At 42.4% G+C, this 23576-nt stretch overlaps 1 protein-coding gene across 1 annotated transcript in view; it reads left to right on the top strand.

The window, feature by feature from the left end:
• Positions 1-3192: 3192 nt before the first annotated feature.
• The window catches only part of LOC105902385 (mannosyl-oligosaccharide 1,2-alpha-mannosidase IA-like), a 42213-nt gene continuing 21829 nt past the window's right edge, over positions 3193-23576 (top strand). The window contains exon 1 of the mRNA XM_012829965.3: positions 3193-3932. Within this exon, the coding sequence (XP_012685419.2) occupies positions 3423-3932 (510 nt within the window). The 5' untranslated portion in view covers positions 3193-3422. The remainder of the gene's footprint in view (positions 3933-23576) is intronic.

The raw sequence follows: 23576 nt of genomic DNA, 5'->3' as shown, positions 1-23576 counted from the left end.
ACATATCACAAACGATAGCAAAAGACTTGCCAAAAGTAATTTGAATAGCCTCTACTTTCATGACGGAGGACGTAACTTTGATTTAGTCGAATTGTTCCTTTTGGCACACAGAAGCAATGTCTTCTCTCTCTATATATGTGTATATTTATATACACAGTGGCTCAAAAAGCACATTAACATAGGACAGAAGAACCACTCTGTCTGCCCGCGGCTGGTGAGCTATAGACCAGTTCACCCCGTCAGGTAACTGACTCTGACACACCAGCCACCAAGAACAAATCCTCCATTTCAATTCGGCGACACGTCCTGTAGGCACAGGCAGACTTGTGTGTTTATTCCCCTGCCCATCAAATCGAAAGTTGAATATGTGGCCCTAAGGATGGTGGGCTGTCTTTACATAGGGTTGTTGTCTCCAAACTTTTTACCATATAGTTCCAGCGATGTAAACCACCTATTGTGCTTTTTGTCATGATTGTGTGCATTCGTTTGTTGTGAAAGATTGGCGTGTGCTTTACCTCTAATTAGAAATGTGTGCGTGATGGATAGTGACGCAGCGGTTTTGCTACAGGCTAGTCTTTGTTTTACGAATTCCATTTCAGTGAAAACACAGAATGGAAGACTAACTTGATTATTGAGTCTACTACACTCGCGTTGTGTGCTGGTCTAATCTGTCTTCAGGTTAGCTCGAGGCTATAATACGCTGTGATGGACCATGCACTTTATTCTGTAGCTTACTTTTAAAAATGAAAGATTTGCTTTAATGTATACCCTTTGAAGATGTGTAGACGGTGTGAGGGTGTAGGGTTAGGGGGCCCATGCTCAGACTTTTTTTTTGGGACTCTCAAAGTCCCTAAAGACGCCATTGGCATAAATGTATGTCTTCAGACCTATATAAATGTCTATCTGTATTCAGTCTTTCCTGTGTCACAAGAATGTCCATTCTTCAGAAAAATGTAATCAGTTATAAGTCACTAATTTTTGACAAAATTTGTAAATGTATGAGTATGACACAGTATATTATGTTGTATTATGCCATGAATACCTTGCCCACACAGACATGCACACACACACACACACACACACACACACACACACACACACACACACACACACACACACACACACACACACACACACACACACACACACACACACACACACACACACACACACACACACACACACACACACAGAGTGTGAGGTGACACTGCAGAACAGTGGCTAGGCTTAGCTGCTGAAGGTATAGAGCTGGACTGCGTTTCCCTAAACTCGTTGAGCAACCACCGTGGAGAGTGTTCAAAATGATAGTCTCTTGATCATTTGACTGGTAGTTGTTCAAAGACCCTCTAGAGATCTGTGAGAGCTGCTGGGACAGGGTGCTTAGGAGAGGGACAGGAGAGAAACCCCACCAACTCCGCACCTGTGCTTACCAAACTCAATGATGATGTAGCCTGCAGCACAAGGGCGTGTGGTAGGTCAAAACTAGCTCTTCTAAGGATGATGGAAACTGGAACCTAGTTGAATGACACAGTGACAGTGTGAAAGGTTTTCTCAGTCTCAGCAAAGCCATTGAAACAGGTAAATTCTATTACTAGCTGTATTGTATTTTTTCTGTTATGTAAAGGAAATACAGAGGCACAAACATAGTCTCTCTCAGGGCCAGATGACACTATCCAATGCTCACAGTATCCTGGAACTCAACCGGATAATGCTTTCAGTGACAATTAAATCAAACTGTGGATTGTATTTCGGGTAGGCCAAAAAAGAAGCAAATCTCTAGTGTTTTCTCTAATGCAGTAAATGTAATGATGTAATCCAGATGCTGACCTTTAGTGATGTTAATGCAAATGTGTATTTGTGAAAGTATATGTGTCAGTGTGCCTTAGTTTGTGTGTGTGCGTGGGAGTGTGTGTGTGTAGCACCTGCATATTATCGCTGACAATAAACACACTTCAGCAGAGCATTTGTCTTTGTGCTTTTTCTCTTAACAGATCAATATTGAACAACAGGCTGTTAGTCTTGGCCATGTAATCTTCCCTCATTAACTGCATCTGTCTTGTGTCTCTGAAAGCTTTATTTACCTGAAAGCTCCACATGCATGCCCTCTGAATGCACACAATGCCCCCCCCCCCAACACACATCTCCACTCAGCAAAGAGAGTGATCTATTTCACATCTTAATTGACTGCTCAACAAGAGATCACTATGGCAATTTATACATTAAACAGTTTCAGCATGGCATAAACACAGGAAAAGAAAGAAACCACGATAGCCTATATATGCAGCATGAGAGAATTAAGGAAAGCATATGTGTGCATGCACATTTATTGACTTAAAAACTGGCACATAGTAGACACCAACATTCAACATCCAACAATCTGAATCCATGAGAAACACATTTAAACCATAAGTGATCAGTTAGTTGAAGAAATAATCAATAGAATCAATTATTTCTGTAATGAACATGAATAAATGGATGACTGAATTAATGAAGAAATGCTGCAACAAAAGCTCAAGCAAATGAATTAACGAATAAACATAGGTCTGTCCAAAGAAATGTGCCAACTGATGTCTCCATCTCTTGTGGAGCAAATGTGCCTGAAAATGACATGTAGGCAACTAGAGATCCACCTAACAGGACATTAGTAAATCTGCCTGTCTACCTACACTCATCAGGCCTGGAATTTACACATTGTGGCTCTAAAACATTGATAACACGTCAAATCAACTTCCGTTTGAATGACAAGTCATCTTAAGAAAGAGGCTTCCAGCATGGTCTTGAGCATGCTTCACCAGCCAGGAACCGAGGTCCACTGCCATAGTAATAAGCCAATGAACTGTGTATGGAACTGGGGGAAGAGTTGAGTTAAGAAAATGTTGCAGACAGCGTCAGCGCCTACATTAATCAACAAAAAATACCAGCGATTACGAAAAACCGTCTCGCGTTTTCATGTTATTTCGAAAAAATGTACCCATATTTATTCACATTCAGATTTACACATGTGCCGTCAGATAACCTACCTGTCATGTTTGTTTCATGTTTCCGTTTTGTTACGAAGCCATACACGTAGCCTCCGGAAAACACGCCCACAACTGTATGCAACACGCTTTACTTAAGGAGCAAAATGATTGGACAAGGAGAGCTGTCAATCACACATACATGCCATTCCTTCCGTTGTGAACTCTGCTGGAAAGAAGAGTTTTTTGCAGATGTGGTTCAGCATGGACAGTTGAAACGGCAGGACACCACTCGGTACCATAACTAAGTTTATAGCAGAATATACAGTCGCGATAGCAAGCGGTCGTAGTAAATGGGCTGTGGAGAGTAACGAACATCGCTCGAGCCGTCGTAATACTTTCTTTATCCAATTTGTGAATCGACTTCACTCTGTGCTCAAGGCTTCCGAACGCTAAGGAAAGAAAATGCCTGTAGCAACTCTTCTACCTTTCACGGTGACCCCAAATAGGAAGTCTGCCAGTCCAACCTCTTTTCGACTGACAGAAAAATTCATTTTGCTGTTAGTTTTCAGCGCTTGTATCACGTTATGTTTCGGGGCAATCTTCTTCTTACCGGATTCGTCAAAGCTGCTTAGCGGAGTTTTCTTCCGCTCGCCGTCGGTAGAAACCGCCACTCGAACAGGTATGGATAGTGGTTCTAGTATCGGAACGGGAAATGCTGATAAAATACTAGCTAAAATTAGGAAAGACCACGAAGATGCCTTAATTGAAGCTAAAGATACGCTTCAGAAACACCCTGAAGATATCAAGAAAGACATCAAGAACGATAAGGAGCAAGTTGTCCAAGGTCTAGTTAAAGGTGGCAAAGGTGACAGTCTAACCTTACCGATTATTGAATATGTTCGGCCACCCGGAGTAACAGGACACGAGCCATCAGACCCGGAAACCAAAGAGAAAAGGGCGAAAATAAAAGAGGTATGTAGTCCGTTTAAGTCATTCTTGCTTTAATGCCACAGCAGTGGGCAGTATTCACCATAATGCTTGTTCAGCGGGAGAATGAATGACCCTTTGGTCTACCTAGCTAACGTTACCAGACTGAGAGATTTCAGCATCTCTCAGATTATTTTAGCTCTATTTGCTAATTTATAGCGAGCCATTTGGTTAACGTAACACAACTTGATAAAAACGTGTAATCGTTTGCCCCATTATTACTTTTTTGCCATAAACATAAACACCGAGAAAACTTGTTCAGGCTCTTCTCTTAACTTTCACGCCTACTTTAAGTCTTAATCAGGTCTCTCTCATAACGATACGTCAATGTGTGAAGTTGCATTTCATTGACGCAGTGTGACACATGCGAGCACTGCAGGTATGTCTGTCTTTCATCATAAAAGTGGTTCCAGTATTAGTGCTTTATGACCTCATTGCCTCAGGTGAGCACAAGGTTACAAAACTGTTTTAACTCGAGGACACAACCCAGTTTTACAGGCTACACGGTATTGTGAAACAGAATGGGAGAGCATGTGCTTTTGCGTCCCATACGTGGATATTACTGATTAATTCCTTTAGCCTGCTACACCCACTGGCGATGTTTTAGAGCGTTTTAAATTTGCCAACTAACTACGTCTTGTGATCGTTGCCATTCTCCTGGAAATATGCCCTGATTCGGTTAATCTAATCTGGATTAAGAGGAATACCTCTAGATCTTTTGGATGGTTCTTTGGAAATGAAATGTAAACCCTTGTAGCCGCTCGTGCCGGGCTGTTTAGACAAGCATCTGCTGTTCCGCGAAGTAGCTCGGGACCTCTGAATCCAGTCCTTTTCACGATAGTGTTATGAGACATATACATCTTTAGGGACCGTAGTGTTACTTTTTAGGCATACAGAGAATGTCTTGGCTGCGTGCATTCCTCGTGCGATGACACATTTAAAGATAACGCGACAGAAGGGATCCTGTGGCAGATTCCGACGAAATGATGACGTGTAGATAACATAAACATTCTTTTGAAGTGCGCTATTCATTACAGCCTTGCTCAGTAACGTTACCCCGTTTACCCCAAGCGATTACAGCACAAATTCCTTACAGCAGCATATGGTCCCGAAAGGGTCACAGTTATTCGGGAAGTATCCTATGGCCGAACCATAGCACCATTCAAGCTGCGGTGGTAGTCGAACTGTTCCCTGTTGAATGAAGCGCTCAGGAGTATTCGCTTCCTCAGCCCGACAGGCTAACCTGCTCAGTTAACACCCCGTCTTGCAATCGTATAGTTCAAATGTAAAATATCTTCTCCAACAGCGTTGTGCACTTGACTGCTACAAACACAACTGCCCTTCCTCAGTGTTCTTTTGAATTCTTCTACATTCAATGTAGGCTAACCCCTCACAGTGAGTGGCGTAAGAGAAGAGATTAACCCTTTTTTCAGATTTGTATGCAAACTGTACATAGTTTGCCAGTTTAGGCTGCATGTAGGCTTGTCCATAGCTTCTATTTTTTCTTCTTCTATTGAAATAGGTTAAATGGTTTATTTGAGAGTTGAACAATTGGACCATACTTCTTATATTATAAAGACTTAATGTCAATCAAATACAAAACAACGTACTATACCCAGCATACATTTAACTCTTGAAAGACCTTTCCTCCACTGGGGATAACAATACCAGAGGCAACCATATGCATTTAATTTAAAGATTGTTCAGTTTATATCATAGCTACAATCACTAAAGGAGACAGACTGATTTTGTATGTCAGTCAGTGGGATTGCTTATTTTCTGCAATGTTAATGCAAATGCAGTAAATAACAAAATATGCAGCATCATGAAAAAATGTGGTAAATAGTTGAATTTGAAAATTGCGGAAAAAAAACAATTCCATTCACTGTTACATACATTAACACGTCAGTTATGAGGACATTTGCGATTCAGCTGGCATACGTGCACTGTGCCTGTTGTTGCACTGTCTGCCCCCTTATCTGCTGTCTGTGTGTGTGTGTGAATGTCAGAGTGAATTTGAAGAGTGACTTAAAGTGGTGTGTGGATAGACTGAGACAGGATATGAGCTTGCATATTTGTGAGACAGTGTCAGAGAGGTACTGTGTGTGTGCGTGCATGAGTGAGTGAGTGTATGCGAGCAAGTAGGGGAAATGAGCTTGTGTGTGTGTGTGTGTGTGTGTGTGTGTGTGTCAGTGTTGTTTGTGCCAGCCAGTGGGCAGGTCACAGTGTGGGTCTAGTGCTGGTTGCTGAAATAAGATGCAAATGCTCCTGTGCCTCTGGATCCCTCTCCAGCCATGACCCCTTTCATTATGCACTGCTATCTGGAAGGCCACCTCATTAATACTATGCCAGCCATTCCTGTCTCGAAGCCCTTTCAAAATGTGTGTGTGTGTGGGTTTCTGTTCCAAACACAGGGCGTGAGGGTAAAAAGCCCTCTTCTCTGCACTGTCTGTGTGCATTGCTGAGGTGTTTTTTTTCTTCTAAAAAGATTTTCATGCGTAGGCTTCATTTCACAATCATTTCCTTTTTTTTAACCACCCCACCCACCAACGACTCTCACTGGTTGAATTCTAGTTTCCCCAACAAAACCCATGAAAAGTTGTCATAACAAGCACAGAGAGAGAGAGAGAGAGAGAGAGAGAGAGGGGCCCAGTAGGTTTTTTCCTCAATCACAGTGCTTATTTGTATGTCAGAGTAAGCCTGTGCCCATGAACCTGTAAAGTGGAACTGTGCTTGTCAGACCCTGGTTTGGTGATCTGGGGAGCCTTTCCTGAAAGCATTGTTGTGCTACAGCCATCAGTACGATGAAGTCCTGTGACCTGCTCTGGACTCTCGCCTGGAGGATTAGGTGTCTGGGTCGGCGTCACTGGGGTTAATCACATTACGGCAACCCGCAGAGCCAAGACAAACACACCTCCAGGCCCTCTCGGTGTCTCTCTATCCTCTACTCTCTCTCCCCTCGCATGCTGTCTTTCTCTCACTCTTTCTCTCTTCCTTTCTCTTGTGTTCCTGTTACTTCAGAGGCCTCCTTGCATGTTTCTCTCTTCCTGTCATGTTGTCATTATCTTCTCATTCATCTGATCTCCCTGCACCTGTCATAGTCTCTCAACCCAAATCACTCTCTTTCTTCATTTAAAGCCCCATTGCGTTAGAATTGGTATTTTTTTTCGTACTGAGCTCTCCCTAAAGTTCCGGAGTGTAGCTGACTTTTAGACGACTGTGGTAAATAGAAAATCTTGGTTCGAGACCCACTCATAGACAGTGTACACGTGTATATTTTGGCGAGCTGAAAGATATGGAACCAGCAAAGACAACAGCCGAAGCGAAAGAAGCATGTAGACTGACATGGTAGAGTAATATCACAAGATTTTACACAAATATGACTCATCGTTTTATTTATTTATTTATTTTGATTTATTTATTGTGTCGGAGATGAACGCTAACATAACCAAAGAATAACCGTGATTCCGTTATTGTAAGTACATTTTTTTTTTTACTTAATGTTACTTTAAGTAACCTAATTTGAATTCCAGTTGGAGTTTATCAGAATGTCAAACTTGATACGAAGGGTGCTGAAATCATTGAAAAAAAAATATTGTTCGTAAAGTTGAGAAGTTGACTGGAACACTCACTGGAATTGAAAAGTTGCATACGGTCAGCCCCCATGCACACTCTTGACACACAAGCCCACAGTAAGACATGGAGACAAATACATACACACACACACACACACACACACACACACACACACACACAGATACACGCTTCTAGCCTGCCGTTCTGGCTCTTGACCTTTGAGCGTAATTGCTTTGTGTGTGCAAATTGATGTCAAGAACTTTCCTGTTGTGGGAGCTGGGGAGAGAATAGGTGCAAGGAGGCCGGCTGTGATTCAGCTTTGTCTCAGTGAACTCGCTCATAGCAACGCCACCAACTATGGCCTCTCAAAGGGACTTGTTTACAGTGGAGAAAGGGGGAGAGAATTACTATAGAACTATAATGGGGAATTGGTGAGAGTGGTTTGATGTTTCTGCAGGCATGGAAGAACACGTCATGTTCATTCTCTCTCTCTCTCTCTCTCTCTCATGTATATGAAAGATTGGGAGAAGTGTAGTTGAATGTGTTTCACATGACTGAGTGGTTTTCCCATTGCTCCCGCTGGGTAGGCTATAATTGATTTCCTATTGCACGTAATTGGTATAATTTTAAAGTCACACCTTTCTCTGCACAGTCTGGCTTGGTTCATGCTGATGCATAACCAAGAATTTGACTTCAGTCTTCAAATCCCCCCCAGTTTATTCATGCCTGTTACAGCTAAGCGTTATACTTTCAGTAGATCGTGTGTAAGGCAGGTGAAGTGAGATGCACCCAACACACTGTGATGATGCGTAATGGCAGTGCTCATCCCCCATTTTGAATTATCCCTGGTTACAGGTAGGGCTGAACGATTTGGGAAAATAATCTAATTGCGATTTTCCCCCCCCCCCCCAATATTGCGATTGCGATTTAATATGCGTTTTTTTTTTTTTTATCCTCTTTTTTTTCCCAAACAAAACGTAATGAATTATTTAAATATGACCAAGACAATATTAGATATATTTAGTGTAAAATATTCTTATTTAATTGCTCATTACAGAATTTGTATTTAACTGCTCCTTACAGAAACAAGAACAACAAATCGGTGGCTTTGCCACTCTGCATTTAAGTAATTTAAACAGTCATTGTAAGTATAAACACAAGGCATGCACTTTTTAAACACTGTGTGCAAAATTTACCATCTTAAGAAGTTTTTTTTTTTAGACCACGTTGTAATCGCGGACGTTGCGATTACAAAATCGCGTTTTATCATATCGCGATTTTATCGCAAATGCAATTAATCGTTCAGCCCTAGTTACAGGGTCAGTGTTTAAATTCTTGGTACTGTCTTCACTAGCCACCTCCTGAATTTAATCAAGTTAAGTTAAGAATGCCATTAATATTAATGGTGCTCTATGTGTGTGTTTTATGTGAGCTGCTGTGTAGTGGTTGCCTGTGGAATTATTAGTTCCAATCTGAGAATATATAGAGCATGAGCATCGACTGAATGACGCAATAGTTAATCCTTTAGTGATTCAGTACAAAGCTTAGGCGAAAAAAGCTCAGGTTCTTACTGTGCTAAGATAAAAAAAAAAATTTCACCCCAGTCTTAACCTGCTAAAGATTGAATACTAGAACAAAAGCCTCCGGAATTTCATTTAGTGATCCGTAAATGTAGGTTACGTGTTTTGAATCGGTTCACGCACAGAATCTACCTGTGAATGAGGGCCTTGCACCAGCTGTGCAGCAGGCTCTGGATCTGTCTTTCATCTCAGACTTCACAGTGAGGGTAAGCCAGAGACAGCCTCAGCCAGGGCTTCTGTCAGAGATGGGGTAAAGCGTTTCACTGCACAGACGGTTCCTGAATGGATCCGGAGGCTTTGACTGCTCTCACTCACGGCCTAATGCGGCCAGCCTTGGAGACGTCTGGGTCTGGGCCTGGGAAGATTTCTTTGGTCTTTTAAATGAGGCTTCCACATCTGAGGGAAAGTGTCCTTGGGGCTATTGTTGGTTGTTATGTGCGGGGTGGGAGGGAGGTGTGAATCTGATTTGCACATCTGCCTTTGCACACTGGGCCCCAATTATGAAGCATGCATAAGGAGCAAACTCGCAGGAAAGTGTGAAGTGCTTTTTGGGTTGCTAGTTACCCTTTGACGTTTCAGGACAAAAATATGAAAAAATGCAACTCTGTATGCCTCTCTTCTCTCCTCTCTCACTCTCCGTCTCTCTCACATGCACGCACGCCAGGCACGCACACACACACACACACACACACACACACACACAACAATGTGGCTATGTATCTGTGTTCCCTGAGGACCTGAGGAGTTTTCACCAGCTGTAGGAATGACGGCGCTTTCCCAGGATCAGCTGGCCTGAGCTCCACCGCTGTCAGCTGTCCATCATGTCTGGCTGGCTGCCAGCTCTTTATCCCCCCACACAGTCAGCTGCTACCCAGAGTCCTACGTGAAGGATAGTTTGTCATTTCCAGGGCTTAAAACATGCTACCCCCCTATCTCCTGTCACTCACCACCAGAACACACTTGTAAGGAGTTTTCATATGTGGTATGAAGGGGAGACTTGAGCAGGCGCGACACGAGAGTGTGTCCTGGGAGCTTCTTCTGAGGGCTCTTTGCCTTTAGTCGTTTCTGATAGCCAAACGCCTCAACTGTTCAACGTCATATCTCTGCTCCGAGATGGATTTGCAGCGGAGATCAGAGGCTGATGGCCAACGGCGACAGAGATATCTTAGGCCAGCGAGATGACGGCGATCGCCTAGTTATTGTTCTGCTCTGATTAGCAAATGACACTGTGTCCCTCTTCTGACGTCCTCTGTTTGCACATGTAGGGCATCTCATTGGGTGTCTCATAATGTTGTGTTATCCCAGAAAGGAGATCATGTAAACTAATGAAAAGATCTAGAACAGAACATGCTCTATGCCCTCACAGATAGATTGATGTATTTGTTTTCTTTTTTGAGATGGTAATTGAACCTACTGTATTTTTGTTGTTTGAATGTATGGGTCTTGCACAAGGTAGTGATGTGGCAGTGTTTGCTAGTAAGGTCTCCCCCCCCCCCCCCCCCCCCCCGTTTTATTTATTTATTTGTATATTTTTGAAAGGAGAGCAAAGTAAGTACACACTCTGAATAATTCAGCCCAAATCCTTTTATTTTTCCTCTTTCGTCCTTGTAAATAAGAAATGGAAGGTAGAGAGGGTGACTGAGGAAAGATGAGTGAAATAGTAAAATGGAAGAGAAGGAAGGAGTGATGTATGGGAGGGAGAGGCGATGGAATGGACAAAAAGGCTCACATACATACATACATACATACATACATACATACATACATACATACATACATACATACATACATACATATACACACACACACACATACACACACACATATACCACACCACACCACACCACACATACATACACTCTCACTCACAAACCTAGTGACCTCATAATATAGAATCAAAAAAGTAAAAAAAAAAGTGATATAAAAAAATATTTTTTTGGCTTGTATTTATATTTTTCCCTTTTCAATTATTCGGATGATCCATTTTCTTTTCTATATTAGGATGGTGACTTGGGGGCATGTTTTGTAAGAGGCCTATAGACACAGTGTGAGAGAGCTAAACTTCAAAAAAAAAAAAAGTCTCAGGAGTGTCAGATCAGGTCAGAAGGTCAGATCTGATTAGCTTTACATTGGGACCATTCAGTATTGGAGTTGTGCTAGCCTGTTATGGAGGGTGGTGAAAGATTAGGCTTTCAATCACACAGCTGTTTACACTGATGGGCTGTACAGCCTGGACTTAATTGATTATTGCCTCAACCCCACCCACCCCCACCCCTAAGGATAATGGTGTGTGAAGAAGCCAACATGTAGTAGCACAAAGACAACACGCATGATGAACTTCTGGCGCGGAAAGGCATTAGCATCGACTAGCCAGAATCTCTCTTGCCAAAGTTGGCTTTGATTGCTACTGAACTTCAAAGCCTGTTGGTGAAGAGGGATGTGTTGCATTTTCCCTAATTGTGTTAAAATGTCTTCACTCCACCACTTCACGAATTCAAATCAATGTTGCTGTTTATTTTCCGTCCAAGGAGTTCTCCCTTAATTTTGTGGGAACTGCTAATCAAGCTATGAATTGATCCGTCTTTGTTGTATCTCTGGTGTGAATTAAGGGGATTGCACACCATTTAATAGACAGAGCTACTGCTGCAGGATTAATTTTCAGATACTCATTGGGCCCTGAACTAACTGGTTGGCTGGAGCTTTTAAAGGTGTTTGCCTTCAGCACTTCAGCTTTCATACCATGGCCTGTTAAGCAAATGAAGAATGGTTCGCCTTTCAGAGCCTTGGCATAGATAGATAGATAGATAGAGATATGGTAAAGCAAAAATCAATTTGCCTTTCACAAGACACTCATTAGTTACCCTTCTGTCAACTGAGTGGGTCAAACCTGAATTCCAGTGTGTCCAGTAATGAATAGAATAGAATGTAGAGGTCAAGTCGATAAGGAAAGCCCTTTGAGTTTGGAAAGGGAGCGTATTGCTTTGTTCAGGAACAGTGCTTGGTGAATAGCTTAGCCTGATTTACAGGTAGACTGTGTGATAAATCCCTCTTTGAATTACCCGTGAGCCTTCACTTAGCAACATTGCTTAGCCTGTTTGTTTTCATTAGATTCGGGTAGGTGGTCCTAACACATTTCACTGTGCTGAAATTATTTGCAGTTAAAGGATGAATCTTAGGGAAACTGAAATTCAGTTAAAACTGTAGCCTTGACTTAGGCTTGACAATGAAGGGGAATTGCTGGTATGGCTGGTTAAGTGCAAGGTTTGGAGCCAAAAGCAAAGACTTATAAAGACTGTGCTTTTATTGAGCATTATTAACCTTTGTTTACCTAAACCCTGGACCTCATGTTGTAGTCTAAATACATTCAAGTGCAAAACCACTTTTTACTTGTTAGGGGATTCCATAATTTGCTGGTCAGATGATCCTCACACAGTTCTCGGTCTTGGCCAAGGAACTGATAATCCAAGCCACTGTCTTCCTCGCTGGTTCTTCCTTAAGCCTGGCCAGAGTGCTTGGACTAGTTTATCTGGATATTCCTGGCCTACCGTGTTAAGTCTCCAGTCTCTCCCTAACCCTCCTCTTTCTCCATGGAGCTCTGGTTGTTGGAGGCAGTGCAGCCTGCCACTCTTTTTCTGGTCTCATGGAGCACCGCCCGGGTACTGTAATCCTCTCTCCTCTCCGCCTCACAGCAGCCAGAGAGGCTCTGGGGGAGCTGTGTGCAGCATACCAAATGTCCCCAACGCAAGAAGAACAGAAGACAGGCGATCCCTCACTCACTGACCTGTTTGCCCCAAGAGAGGGAGGGAGAGAGAGAGCAAACGAGGGAGAGAAGCACAGGGATGGGGGAGTTGGTGGTGTTGGGAAGTGATGGTGGTGGGAGCCGGGTTGTTTGTGTGTGGGGGATTGTTTTAGAGAGGAAAGTGGACAGACACAGAGAAGACGGAGAGAGATGGATGAAGGAAATGTCTTGGAAAGAAAGACGGTTCAATAGAAATGAAGCGTTGAGATCATCTCAGATTAATGTCTTGGTCGGATAGGCCTCTCTGGGAGCTTCCTGCGTTCCATTTAATCAGAGACCAGCTTGGTTCCTGGCTGGCAACAGATTTGAAAGATGTGCTACTCGATCCATAGTTAGCGGGAGTAGCCAGTTAACGGCTGTGTGTCCAGACAATCGTAAGCCATGCTTTATGTCTCCTTGCTTGCACTGATGCTGAGAATCGCAAGGGTTTTAACATTGTGTTTCTGCTGCCGTGAGTTGTTTCGTCCACTTCGATTGCTCGACCACACATTTGACTCCAAGCTGCACAGCGCCAGAGCAAGGCTCCATAGTACGCAGTCTTAAGTGGTGTGCTCAGAGACATCTACCTCTTGTAAAGCATGGTGATGGTGTAAGAGGATGGGGGTCTGTGGGGTTGATGCATCCCCACAAATTGCTCTCAGCCTCAAAGCCAGGGGGGATGGGGGATGGGGGGTGGGATGAAAGGAAATAAGCAGCATGAAGATAAACGCTCTGATGGTGGGTAACATGTGGTCCAGCTATTTCCGTGGGGCCCCCGTTGGGCTTCCACTGAACTGAGGCGCTTTATGATCTCTGTATGTGTATGCGTATGGGTATGTGTCTGTGGGTGTGGGTGCGTGTTTAGTGTGTGTGTGTGTGTTTGCCTGCGTGAGAGCTTTTGCTGTGTTCTGGGCGTCTCTCGTCCCCGTAAGGTATTCATTTCACCTTAGACCCTGTATGAAAAGAAGCCTCGGGCGCTGTTAAAATGGACACCCGTTCCCAAGTTGGCATATACATTTCAGACGTTCTGAATGTACATGGGTGGGGCCTCCGCCTTTAAACAAGACAAAAATTTCTCACCATCAGTTCAGACTCACTAGAACATCCCTCTCAGTTACTGTTACTAAATAAGGCAATGTAGGCTCTGGTTATTGAATAGGCCAATAATCAAGTGTAAAAGCAATTAGCACATGCAAGTTCATTCCATAATTTGTCGGTAGGCTATATGTTTGTTTTCTTTTGATATTTTAGAGTCAATATTTGATTTTTTTTTTTTTTTTTTTTTTTTTTTTTTTTTACTCTGGAAGACATCTTACAGCCTAGGAAATTTAAACACAGTTGAGGAACAATATCTGTAAATCTGCAGTGCTTGGCTCGGCATTCTAGCGGCCAGTGGGATTCATCTTCAGTAGATTAATTAATCTCGTGGTAAAGAGCCCTCCATCCAGTAAGATTTTCTGAGGGTGACCTGGAAGGAAGCCTGTAGATTGATGCCCGTGTGTTCTGTTTTTAATGGAGGCGGTCTAACGGCTCATTTAGTCATTGATGCAGTACTCTATGCATAACTGAAAACACACTTGTTTTGAGAGAGTTTTTGATAGCTCCGTTCCCTGTCGGAGGGTACAAATCTGATTCATTTTTTATGGTCTCCTTTTCCTCTGCAAGCTTATTTTTCCTCTTCAAGATTTTCATCAACCGAAATTTTAGATGAAAAATGTATTTCTTCACACGATAAAAGAGGGATTTAAGTGTTAAGTGTTTTGGGGGAGTGTTGTTTTTTCAGACCGCTCTGCCACTAAATATTTAATGTTGTTATGCTTTATTTTAGCCAAGAAGAAGAAAAAAAGATAGATAGACAATTTGCTTGATCTTTAAATTGAAATAGTTTGCTTTACTTGTGAGTTCCCAGTGAGTGCTCCATGTTTGATACTTGAAGTTTTTTTTTTTTTAAGTTTGATACTTTTGCTTCTTGTGTCGACTTTTCATGGGAACAAAAAAATCATGACGTTTTATACAGTCCTTTTATCTTAAGTCCCAGTTTGTGGTAATGCCAAATAGTCATTGTCAGTTCATCCTTTTAGTAGTTAATGACACCTCGGACAGTCCATATATTTCAACTCTGAACTAGACAAAGAGGGTTTTTCTTTTCAGTGTATAAATTAATATATTTGACTAATGTTTGATGTTAGCTCAATAGGATATAGGGTTTTGTAATTGAAAACAACACTAGCTCCAAGAACTAATGAATGGCTACAGTGTACTTATTCTAGAACAGGAGTGCTCTGCTGAGAGGCAATATGAATGAGAATGTGGGGCTACAATCTACTGATTCTAGAACAGAAGAACAGTTTCTGGAACTGAACAATGTACTACATTGATCCACACATTTAGAAATGCAAAATCACACACACACACACACACACACACACACACGTCCCAAAGGGTATGCAAACAGACCCAATGAGTGAGCGATTGTACAATAGTAGTGCCCTATGATTTCGAAAAAAAAACTGATTTCCATAGTCTTCTTTGGCACACCAGTTCATTAACTGTGATCTTTGCTCATCAGTCAATGATACCCCATCATCTGTGCATTGAGAGGAGAGGATGGTGGTGGGGGCTTCCTTTGCTCCTCATGCTTGAGTCTAATGACATGCTTCAGCACAGGCCCACCCTTAGGGGAATGGTCACATTGATACAGTGTGACTGTTATTCATTCATTCATTCATTCATTCATTCAATCAATCAATCAATCAATCAATCACTAAGTAGCTCTACTCTCCATAGACCTGCAGTCAGACTTTAAATAGCCTAAATTCTCTATCTGAAGCTTCAGGTTGCCATACTGCTGTTTGATCTGGCCAGATGTCCTCCTGTAAGGGTGTGTGTGTGTGTGTGTGTGTGTGTGTGTGTGTGTGTGTGTGTGTGTGTGTGTGTGTGTGTGTGTGTGTGTGTGTGTGTGTGTGTGTGTGTGTGTGTGTGTGTGTGTGATATCTAATTATATTATTATATGTAAATTACTTCAAACTGTATGGCTTTTAGCTTTATCTTCACAAGCCACTCTGTTTCCTGTACATTCGTGAGTGCCATCACTTATGATTGTAATGACTGTAGCATTAGTTGTTATGGTGGTGTTGCCACATGCCAGGTCTTTGGACATCACCACCTCTCAGTTTGGTCATTGAGAACAGAACTTCTGCCTGCCTTGCTTCTCCATGAAAGAATTCTCCATGAATCTCCACTATCATGTCGAGACGAGCTGCTAACCAGACATCCCTCTGGCTTTGGGGACAGTAAACCTCTAACACTACCCTCTTTTATCTGTCTATCTCAGCCCCTTCACTCATAACAGTCCTATTTTTGATTAACGAATGACAGAATATAGGGCACTGCTTCTCTTACTGTCCTCATTAGATCCCATTGATGTAATGCTGCCACAGTTAGAGGATTTCCCCCCTCCTCCATCCCACTCCCCCCCCCCCCCCCCCCCCCCCTCTCCCTCCCTCGCTCTGTCAGCCTTTCTTTCAAAGGTGCTCTGTAATCATCTTAGCTGAGTAGATCTGCCTGCCCTGCTGTCTTCAGTGATTGATTTTCCAGAATGGGGGAGGGGTTAACCATCCACGGCCGCTATTAACACGCTGCGCAGATCTCATCTCCATTGTGGAGTGCTCAGAGCAACAACGTTCCCCATGAGGGAATACGGCCACGGTGAAATTACCCCGCACGCCCTGCACGCCCTAATTCTCACGTTCGGCAATAGAAGGGAATCGAGTAATTAGTGTTTTAGCGTCTTCACACTGCGCTTACCGACTTAAACCGCTTAGGAAACATGACCCTAACCTTAACGCCAATCTAACTTAGCATTTAGCTTAAATGTGGCATGGTATATAGCATTAAGGCTGCAGCAGGAGAAGAATAAAGTCTCTGTGATGGACAGATAGCATAGCAGTTGTTCAGACCCTGTGGGAAGTATCAGGTGGACGCGTAAAGTGCTTTGGCCCCGACCGCTTCAGGATGACTGGGGGGTGTGTACGGGAGGTTGGGCTGATAAGCTGGAGCGGGGAGGCAGTCATTGTTTTGATCTCGGAGGATTGGAAGGAGGAAACCTAACCATCGTGCTGAGATGACAGCTGAACAGCTCATGTAGCCAAGATTCACGTTGTTGAGCCAAGTTTTGAGTGGTTCGTTCCCTTAGATCTACATGTTGCTCAGTGTGCCATTGAAGCCTTGGTGCATGGACAGGTTCTCCAGTATCAGAGATCTGCAGATAGCACAGATGCAATACCAAATCACTGCTCTCTCTCTCTTTCTCTCTCTCCACCGTTACAGGACTGACTGAACACGCTCTCTCTCCCCCTCCTCGCTGGTCCCCTAGGTTTCCGTTTGCAACAAAGACGAGAGCATATTAAAACATATTTATGTCCTAATTAGGTACCCATCAGTGTACAAAAGCTGCTGATTTCACGGCACATCAAAGATCCTGGGTGAATAGAGATGGGGGGGGGGTGCTCAGGCTTTGTGCTCAGAGCATCAGACAGAGTGAGATGGTGAATGAGAGAAAGCAATGTTTTTGCACCACTGTATATGGCAATCACTGCTGTTCAGGATGAGTGTACTGCTAAATTAGTGGTGAATTGAGTCTGTTTCAATTACAATTAGCATAATATGTTTTATAACTGTCTTTTTATACTGAGCGTTTTATCATTTGTTAGCTGTATTGTATTGGCTATTTGTCATGCATTGTGAGTTATGGACAGATAGAGTTGCATTCAGAACCAGGGTGAATGCGGCGGAAGGGCACACACCCACAGCACTGAGACTGTGACTGTGTAATTAGTTGGTTGTACGTTCATGTAAGGCACGCTTATTATGTACCTCATGCTCCTATTCACTTCAGCTAATGTGTATCTAGATAGCGGTGGCTAGCTAGGTTGGCTGCTTCGCACAGTACTGCAATTTTCAAACTATTAACCGTGGTTTATACATTGATTTTTATAGAATTTCTGCAGTCCTGTGGTTAATACTTGGGTGGGGACTATACATGGGAATGCTTTTTTTTTTTTCACCTGGAAGTTAGTAATGCACACAATACATCTGCCAGGTAGAGCCTGAGTGTCTGTTTCTTTCTTTCTTTCTTTCTTTCTTTCTTTCTTTCTCTCACATACAAATCCCATTAATGTATCAGGTAAACACAACATGGGATACGAGGGCTCATGAACTATCCTATCGATATCAAGTTTAGGGAACCATCTTAACAGTTGGTAGTTGCTGGCAACTTCTCTTTGAGAAGTGTTTTCATTTAGAAAGGTGCAGCTCTAGAGTGAAGTTGGCTGACGAACAAGGTTAGCTTCACTAGCTAACAGTTAGCTTCTCGACCTGTTGCTGGTGCCTAAGTGAACTGCTTTGTGAGCTGTTTTAACCATAAAGTTAATGTTATAACTCACTTTAGTGTCTGCCATCCGACACAGAACATACAAGTTCAGTTTCCAATAGCGATTGAGCGCACGTCAAAGTCCCTTCCTGACTGGACAACTGGCTGCTTCTATGCAGATATTTTGGTTTGACATTTTGAGAGAAATGGCTCCATTCTGAGCTATTTTGCAGTGGGAAAACTGTATAAAGATTAGGGCTGAACGATTAATTGCATTTGCGATTTAATCGCGATATGATAGAACGCGATTTTCTAACCGCAACGTTCGCGATTAAAAAACGTGGTCACAAAAAAAAAAAAAAAAATTTAAATATTTTTTTTTAATTTTTTTTTAAGATGGTACATTTTGCACACAGTGTTTAAAAAGTGCATGCCTAGTGTTTATACTTAAAATTACTTTTTTAAAATTACTTAAATGCACAGTGGCAAAGCCACCGATTTGTTGTTCTTGTTTCTGTAATGAGCAGTTAAATAAAAATGTAAAATGTGGGAAAGAATATTTGACACTAAATGTATCTAATATTGTGTTGGTCATATTTAAATCATTCATTACGTTTTGTTGGGAAAAAAAGAGGATAAAAAAAAATCGCATATCGAATCGCAATATTTTGGTAAAAAATCGCAATTAGATTATTTTCCCAAATCGTTCAGCCCTAATAAAGATACAAATAATTGTAGGCGAATGGTTAACGTATGTGGTTGAAGTTGAGTGATGCAAGTAGAGTCCCTGAAGATTGCAGTATTGCCAGAGTATTTGGCATTAATGATCTGGTTGGTCAGTATGATGTGCTTGTGAAAGCTGATAGATCAATCACTAAACAAACCCTAGGCTCCGTCAACTACCCCAGAAGATTGCCATTTACAATCAGACGGGGTTAAAGGATCTCCGTTAGGGGATATAAACAATTTGGTAGAATCTTAAGGTAACTTTATTGATTGAGCAAGTTCATCAACCAGAGTTGTGTGTTGTAGTCTGTTATCATGCGCGTTTTGGTGTTGAAAACCTGAGAGAAAAGAGAAACCTGAAAACATAAGAGGTTCTCATTATGTAATGACTAGTTACATAATTCACCTGCACACCAACTGAATGCAAAAAGAGGTGACGCTAAAAATAAGCTCTGCTTTTTGGAAAAGAGGCAGTTTAGGCAGCGTGACCAGCATGACCAAGCATGACAGGAAAGCCACCTGCTTCCTGCTCTCAAATCGGGTTGAAAGGCTATAGATTGGTAATCAAGCCAAACATTCAGCTCCCTTGCATTATGGTTATTGTAGTGCTTGGGTTGTCAATGATCAATGTATAGCCTAGTAGTCAGACCTTCTCTAATTGCTTTTGCCCAGGACATATGTATTCTTCACTGGATGTAGGATGACCATGAACTCTTATTCCCATCACGGTGCTGTTTGTCTCTCCCTCTCCGTGTGTTTATGTGAGTTGGTCTCAGGGCAGGTTTTGTTTATTGTGTCTCAGAGGTCGTACCTCAGGTTGGACGCTCATCAAACGGCTGCTTCAGACTCCTCTGTGGGGCCTCCAATTATGCTCCTCTAAAAAGCACTGCTCTAACAACACTCCTTTTTTTTTAGACACACACACACACACACACACACACACTTAACTCTCCCACTTTTATCTCTTTCTTTTTTTCCACTCTGTCTCTGCCTCTCATTTCCCTGTCTTCTCTGATAATGATGTGTTTTAATGGTGTTGTCTTAAAACAAGCAACAAGCACTAGGAGACAAGTCATAGACAAGTTACCAAACGAGGGCTGTGCAAATTAGATCCCCACTTTGCACCTGCAATGCAAATGGTTCTGACCATGTCATAAAGTGTTGCCATGGTGACCTCTGTAGCATCCACCTGCGTTCAGAAACCCGACTTGGTTGGTAGTCGTGCTTTCCAGGAGAGGTGGGAGCAAGCATCTGCCAAATGCTAAACCACAACTGCTAGCCTACTGTTTTTAAATGCACAGGTTCACACAGTTGTAAAGATCTAATATCAAGTGAAGCTGTCTAACACCCAAAGAACAGGTTACCTTTAAAAAGGAATTCTGTTAAAAAATGTGACCTGTGAGACCCCTTCCCCTCATGCTGTGTCTCTCGGCTGATGTCAAAAGAAGTAGAGCTGGGCTCAACAGGGTGAGGCTTGTTTTGTGCAGTTTTTAGTCGTCTGTTTAGGCTCTCTCTCACTCTCACTCTCTCACTCCATGCTGGCTCATCATTTCCATGCTTCTCCTTCCTCCTTCTCTCTTTCTTTCTGCTGCATCTCTTGCATCTGGAATTAAATCACTGGACTGTCTCACACACACACACACACACACACACACACACACACACACACAAACATGCTTCCCTGTGAAAAATGCAGGAAATCCTCTCTCTGACTAATAGGATGCTGATAACACAAAACTCTGCCTGTTTTTTATAGGACTCTTGAACTAAGAGGTGCAGAAACAGGAAAGACATGCCATATTGTTTCAAACCGCTGTATCCTGTCTGATGACTTCTTTAGCCTTATACTCGTACTTTTAAAATCCATGCCTTTGGTCATATTACTGTAAAACCATGGCTTGTAGTTGTCCAATGGCTGCATCACTTAGCTGGTCTGCAATTACCTGTGTAGGTGGAGCAGTCTGCCGACTACTTATGTTGCTCTCAGGTAATTGCATTGATCATATCTAACCTACCACTTGTCTCTTAAAGGCGTAGTACTGAATGACTGTGTTTCGGAAACTGAAAACGACAAGCACAGTTAAACACGCTAAAAAACAAGCCACCTAATTGTGGGTTCAGATTGCTTTTCACGTCCCTTTTCGCATAGTGTGTGTGTGTGTGTGTGTGTAATTTGGGTTGGGGGATACTGTGAAGGCATCACTTACTGTGTGCATGTCAGGTTAGCTGGTCTAATTGTGGTCTTTACGGAACTCATTTGAAGTCTGTACAAGGCAACAGCACGTGCACACGTCCATATTTAGGAAAGGGAAGAAAGGCTTGTGGGAGTGGAATCTGTTACAGGCAGGTTGTTTGTGTGTTGATTTGGGTCCTTTTCTTCCCTCCTAAAGACTGAGACTTGAATTAAGGTCTGTAGTAAAGTCAGTAAACATTAATGTAATACATTTACTGTACTAAATCTTAAAATGACCTTGATATGTCATCAGAGATTAAGGAAACATTGCATTCCGTTGACATACTGGCTTCTCTGACAATGCTACAGCCAGTATGGTCTCCTTTGAAATTTGTGTTCTGGAGCGTAACATCTGTTTGTGTTTTGGCCTGTGTGATACCGCCCATTTCCCCGGTACCATTTCGACACCCAGGGTTGCCAGATATGAAACAAGTTGGCAGGCAAATACAGCGTGCTGCAGCCATGGAAGCAAGCAAATTAACTCGATCAAAAGCCTCCACATTCTTCTAAAAAGCTCCATGACCAGAGACATAGTAAAATGCAGGTATTGGAGATGCATATGAAAAAGTATTTAAGGTTAGCTTAGGTTGACACAGACGGTGAGGTGATCCCGACTAGTGCTGGTTAACATGGTCATGCTAACAAACGCTAACGTTAACTACTATTAGTGAAACCAGAGGAGAGGACAGGCCACAGCCGTTTACTCCCTCGGCAGCAACCAGCATGACAGAAATATACGACAGAAACGGGAAGTTTGATTCTAAATTGACTCCATCTATGAAAGTGATTTACTCTATCCATTCAAAAAATACTGACATCCAAATTGAGTAACGTTACTCTTGCCTATTGATGCCCAATGATGGACAATTTTTCTGTGTGCATTGGTTGATTATGACATATTCTCTTTAGCTATGAGGGTCCAAGCACCTCCACCCCTAGTCAGAGGCAGTGGAAGAAGCATCACTTGATGGCCTGTGTAGTGTGTACTGTTCAGTATTGGCTGCCCATTAAGTGGAACACTTTCTAGCTGGTCCTCTCCGCCCTCTGCCTCTCTTATCAGCAACACCTGACCAGCCCTCACTGGCTTCACTTGACACCGCTGAGGGTACTTCAGAACTGACATCTGCATAGGGTTGTAACAAGGAGGAACATCCGAAAATAAATGTGAAATGATTTATCTGTTATCTGTTGAATTGAACAATATGTTATCAACTCCAACTCCAGAGTGTTTTATTTTCGGAGCAGTGGGCATTTGTTTTTGGGGATAATGGGCTTAGCTTTACATAGACAACCATGCATCTGGCTAACATTGACAGGGGGTAACCTTATAAAAAAGTAGGGGTGGGAACATTTTTTTAAATTTCATTTTGTGTTGAAATGCAAGCTGCATCGATTATTGCATTGTTCATAGAAAGTCATAATTGTGACCAGGAAAAACTTTTTCTCTAATAAGAAAATAGAGAAGGTAATTCCTCTGTTGATCTTCTTTAATTATCAAACACAAAGTAGGAAGTGATTTGAGACTGAGTAGCAAACTCAAATGTTTTAAAAATCGCGATGCATCGATAATCGTTTTATCGGTTTAGAATTGATAATCGATAATCGGGTTAGAATCAATAATCGGTTTAGAATCGACCTCTGAATCGGAATCGAATCGTGAGGTGCCAAGAGATTCCCACCCCTATAAAAAAGGTTTATAATTTGCAAACAACAAAAACATTGCAAACGTATACATTAGCTGATCAACTTGCAGTGTATGATTTTGTCTTTGCTTGCCATTGTTGGTTCAGTGTCCTTATCCTGGCAACCTGCGTAAGCTTCAAATCTGGGAAGGAGGGGGCGAGGGGATACAACGCTCTCCAATATTTTGAGTTTGGACTGCAGCACCCATTTTAAAGGCTTGCTGTCAGTGTTACATATTGTTCCTTTAAGGTTCAGCTGTGTACATTCCTCTGCTGCTATACTGCTACAGCAAAATCCTTTCTGAGAAGCAGTGCTAGTAGCTTAGTCACTCTTGGTGATCACAGCTTTAATCTGTCTCTCCACTGAAAGATAGCGGGACAGTCTCTGGCGAGGGAAGGGAGAGAGTAAATTGAAGGTGTTGATTTTATTTAATGGTAAAATGGCATAATAATGGCATCATTTTGTATTGAATCGCTCTCTCTCTCTCTCTCTGTGTGTGTGCCGCAATGACTTCTTCTATGACTTTCTGTTTATTTTTTTCATTTTCTATACACTTCTAATCTAATGTGTGCACACACACACACACACACACACACACACACACACACACCTATACACACACTTATATACACAGACTCTGACAGTCGCCTGCGGGGACTCGGCTTCCAGCAGAGATGTGAGA

The sequence above is a fragment of the Clupea harengus genome, chromosome 15, assembly GCF_900700415.2.
Source record: "Clupea harengus chromosome 15, Ch_v2.0.2, whole genome shotgun sequence".
NCBI lineage: Eukaryota > Metazoa > Chordata > Actinopteri > Clupeiformes > Clupeidae > Clupea > Clupea harengus.
The sequence above is the reverse complement of the archived record's forward strand: the minus strand, read 5'-3'. Positions and strand labels throughout refer to the sequence as shown.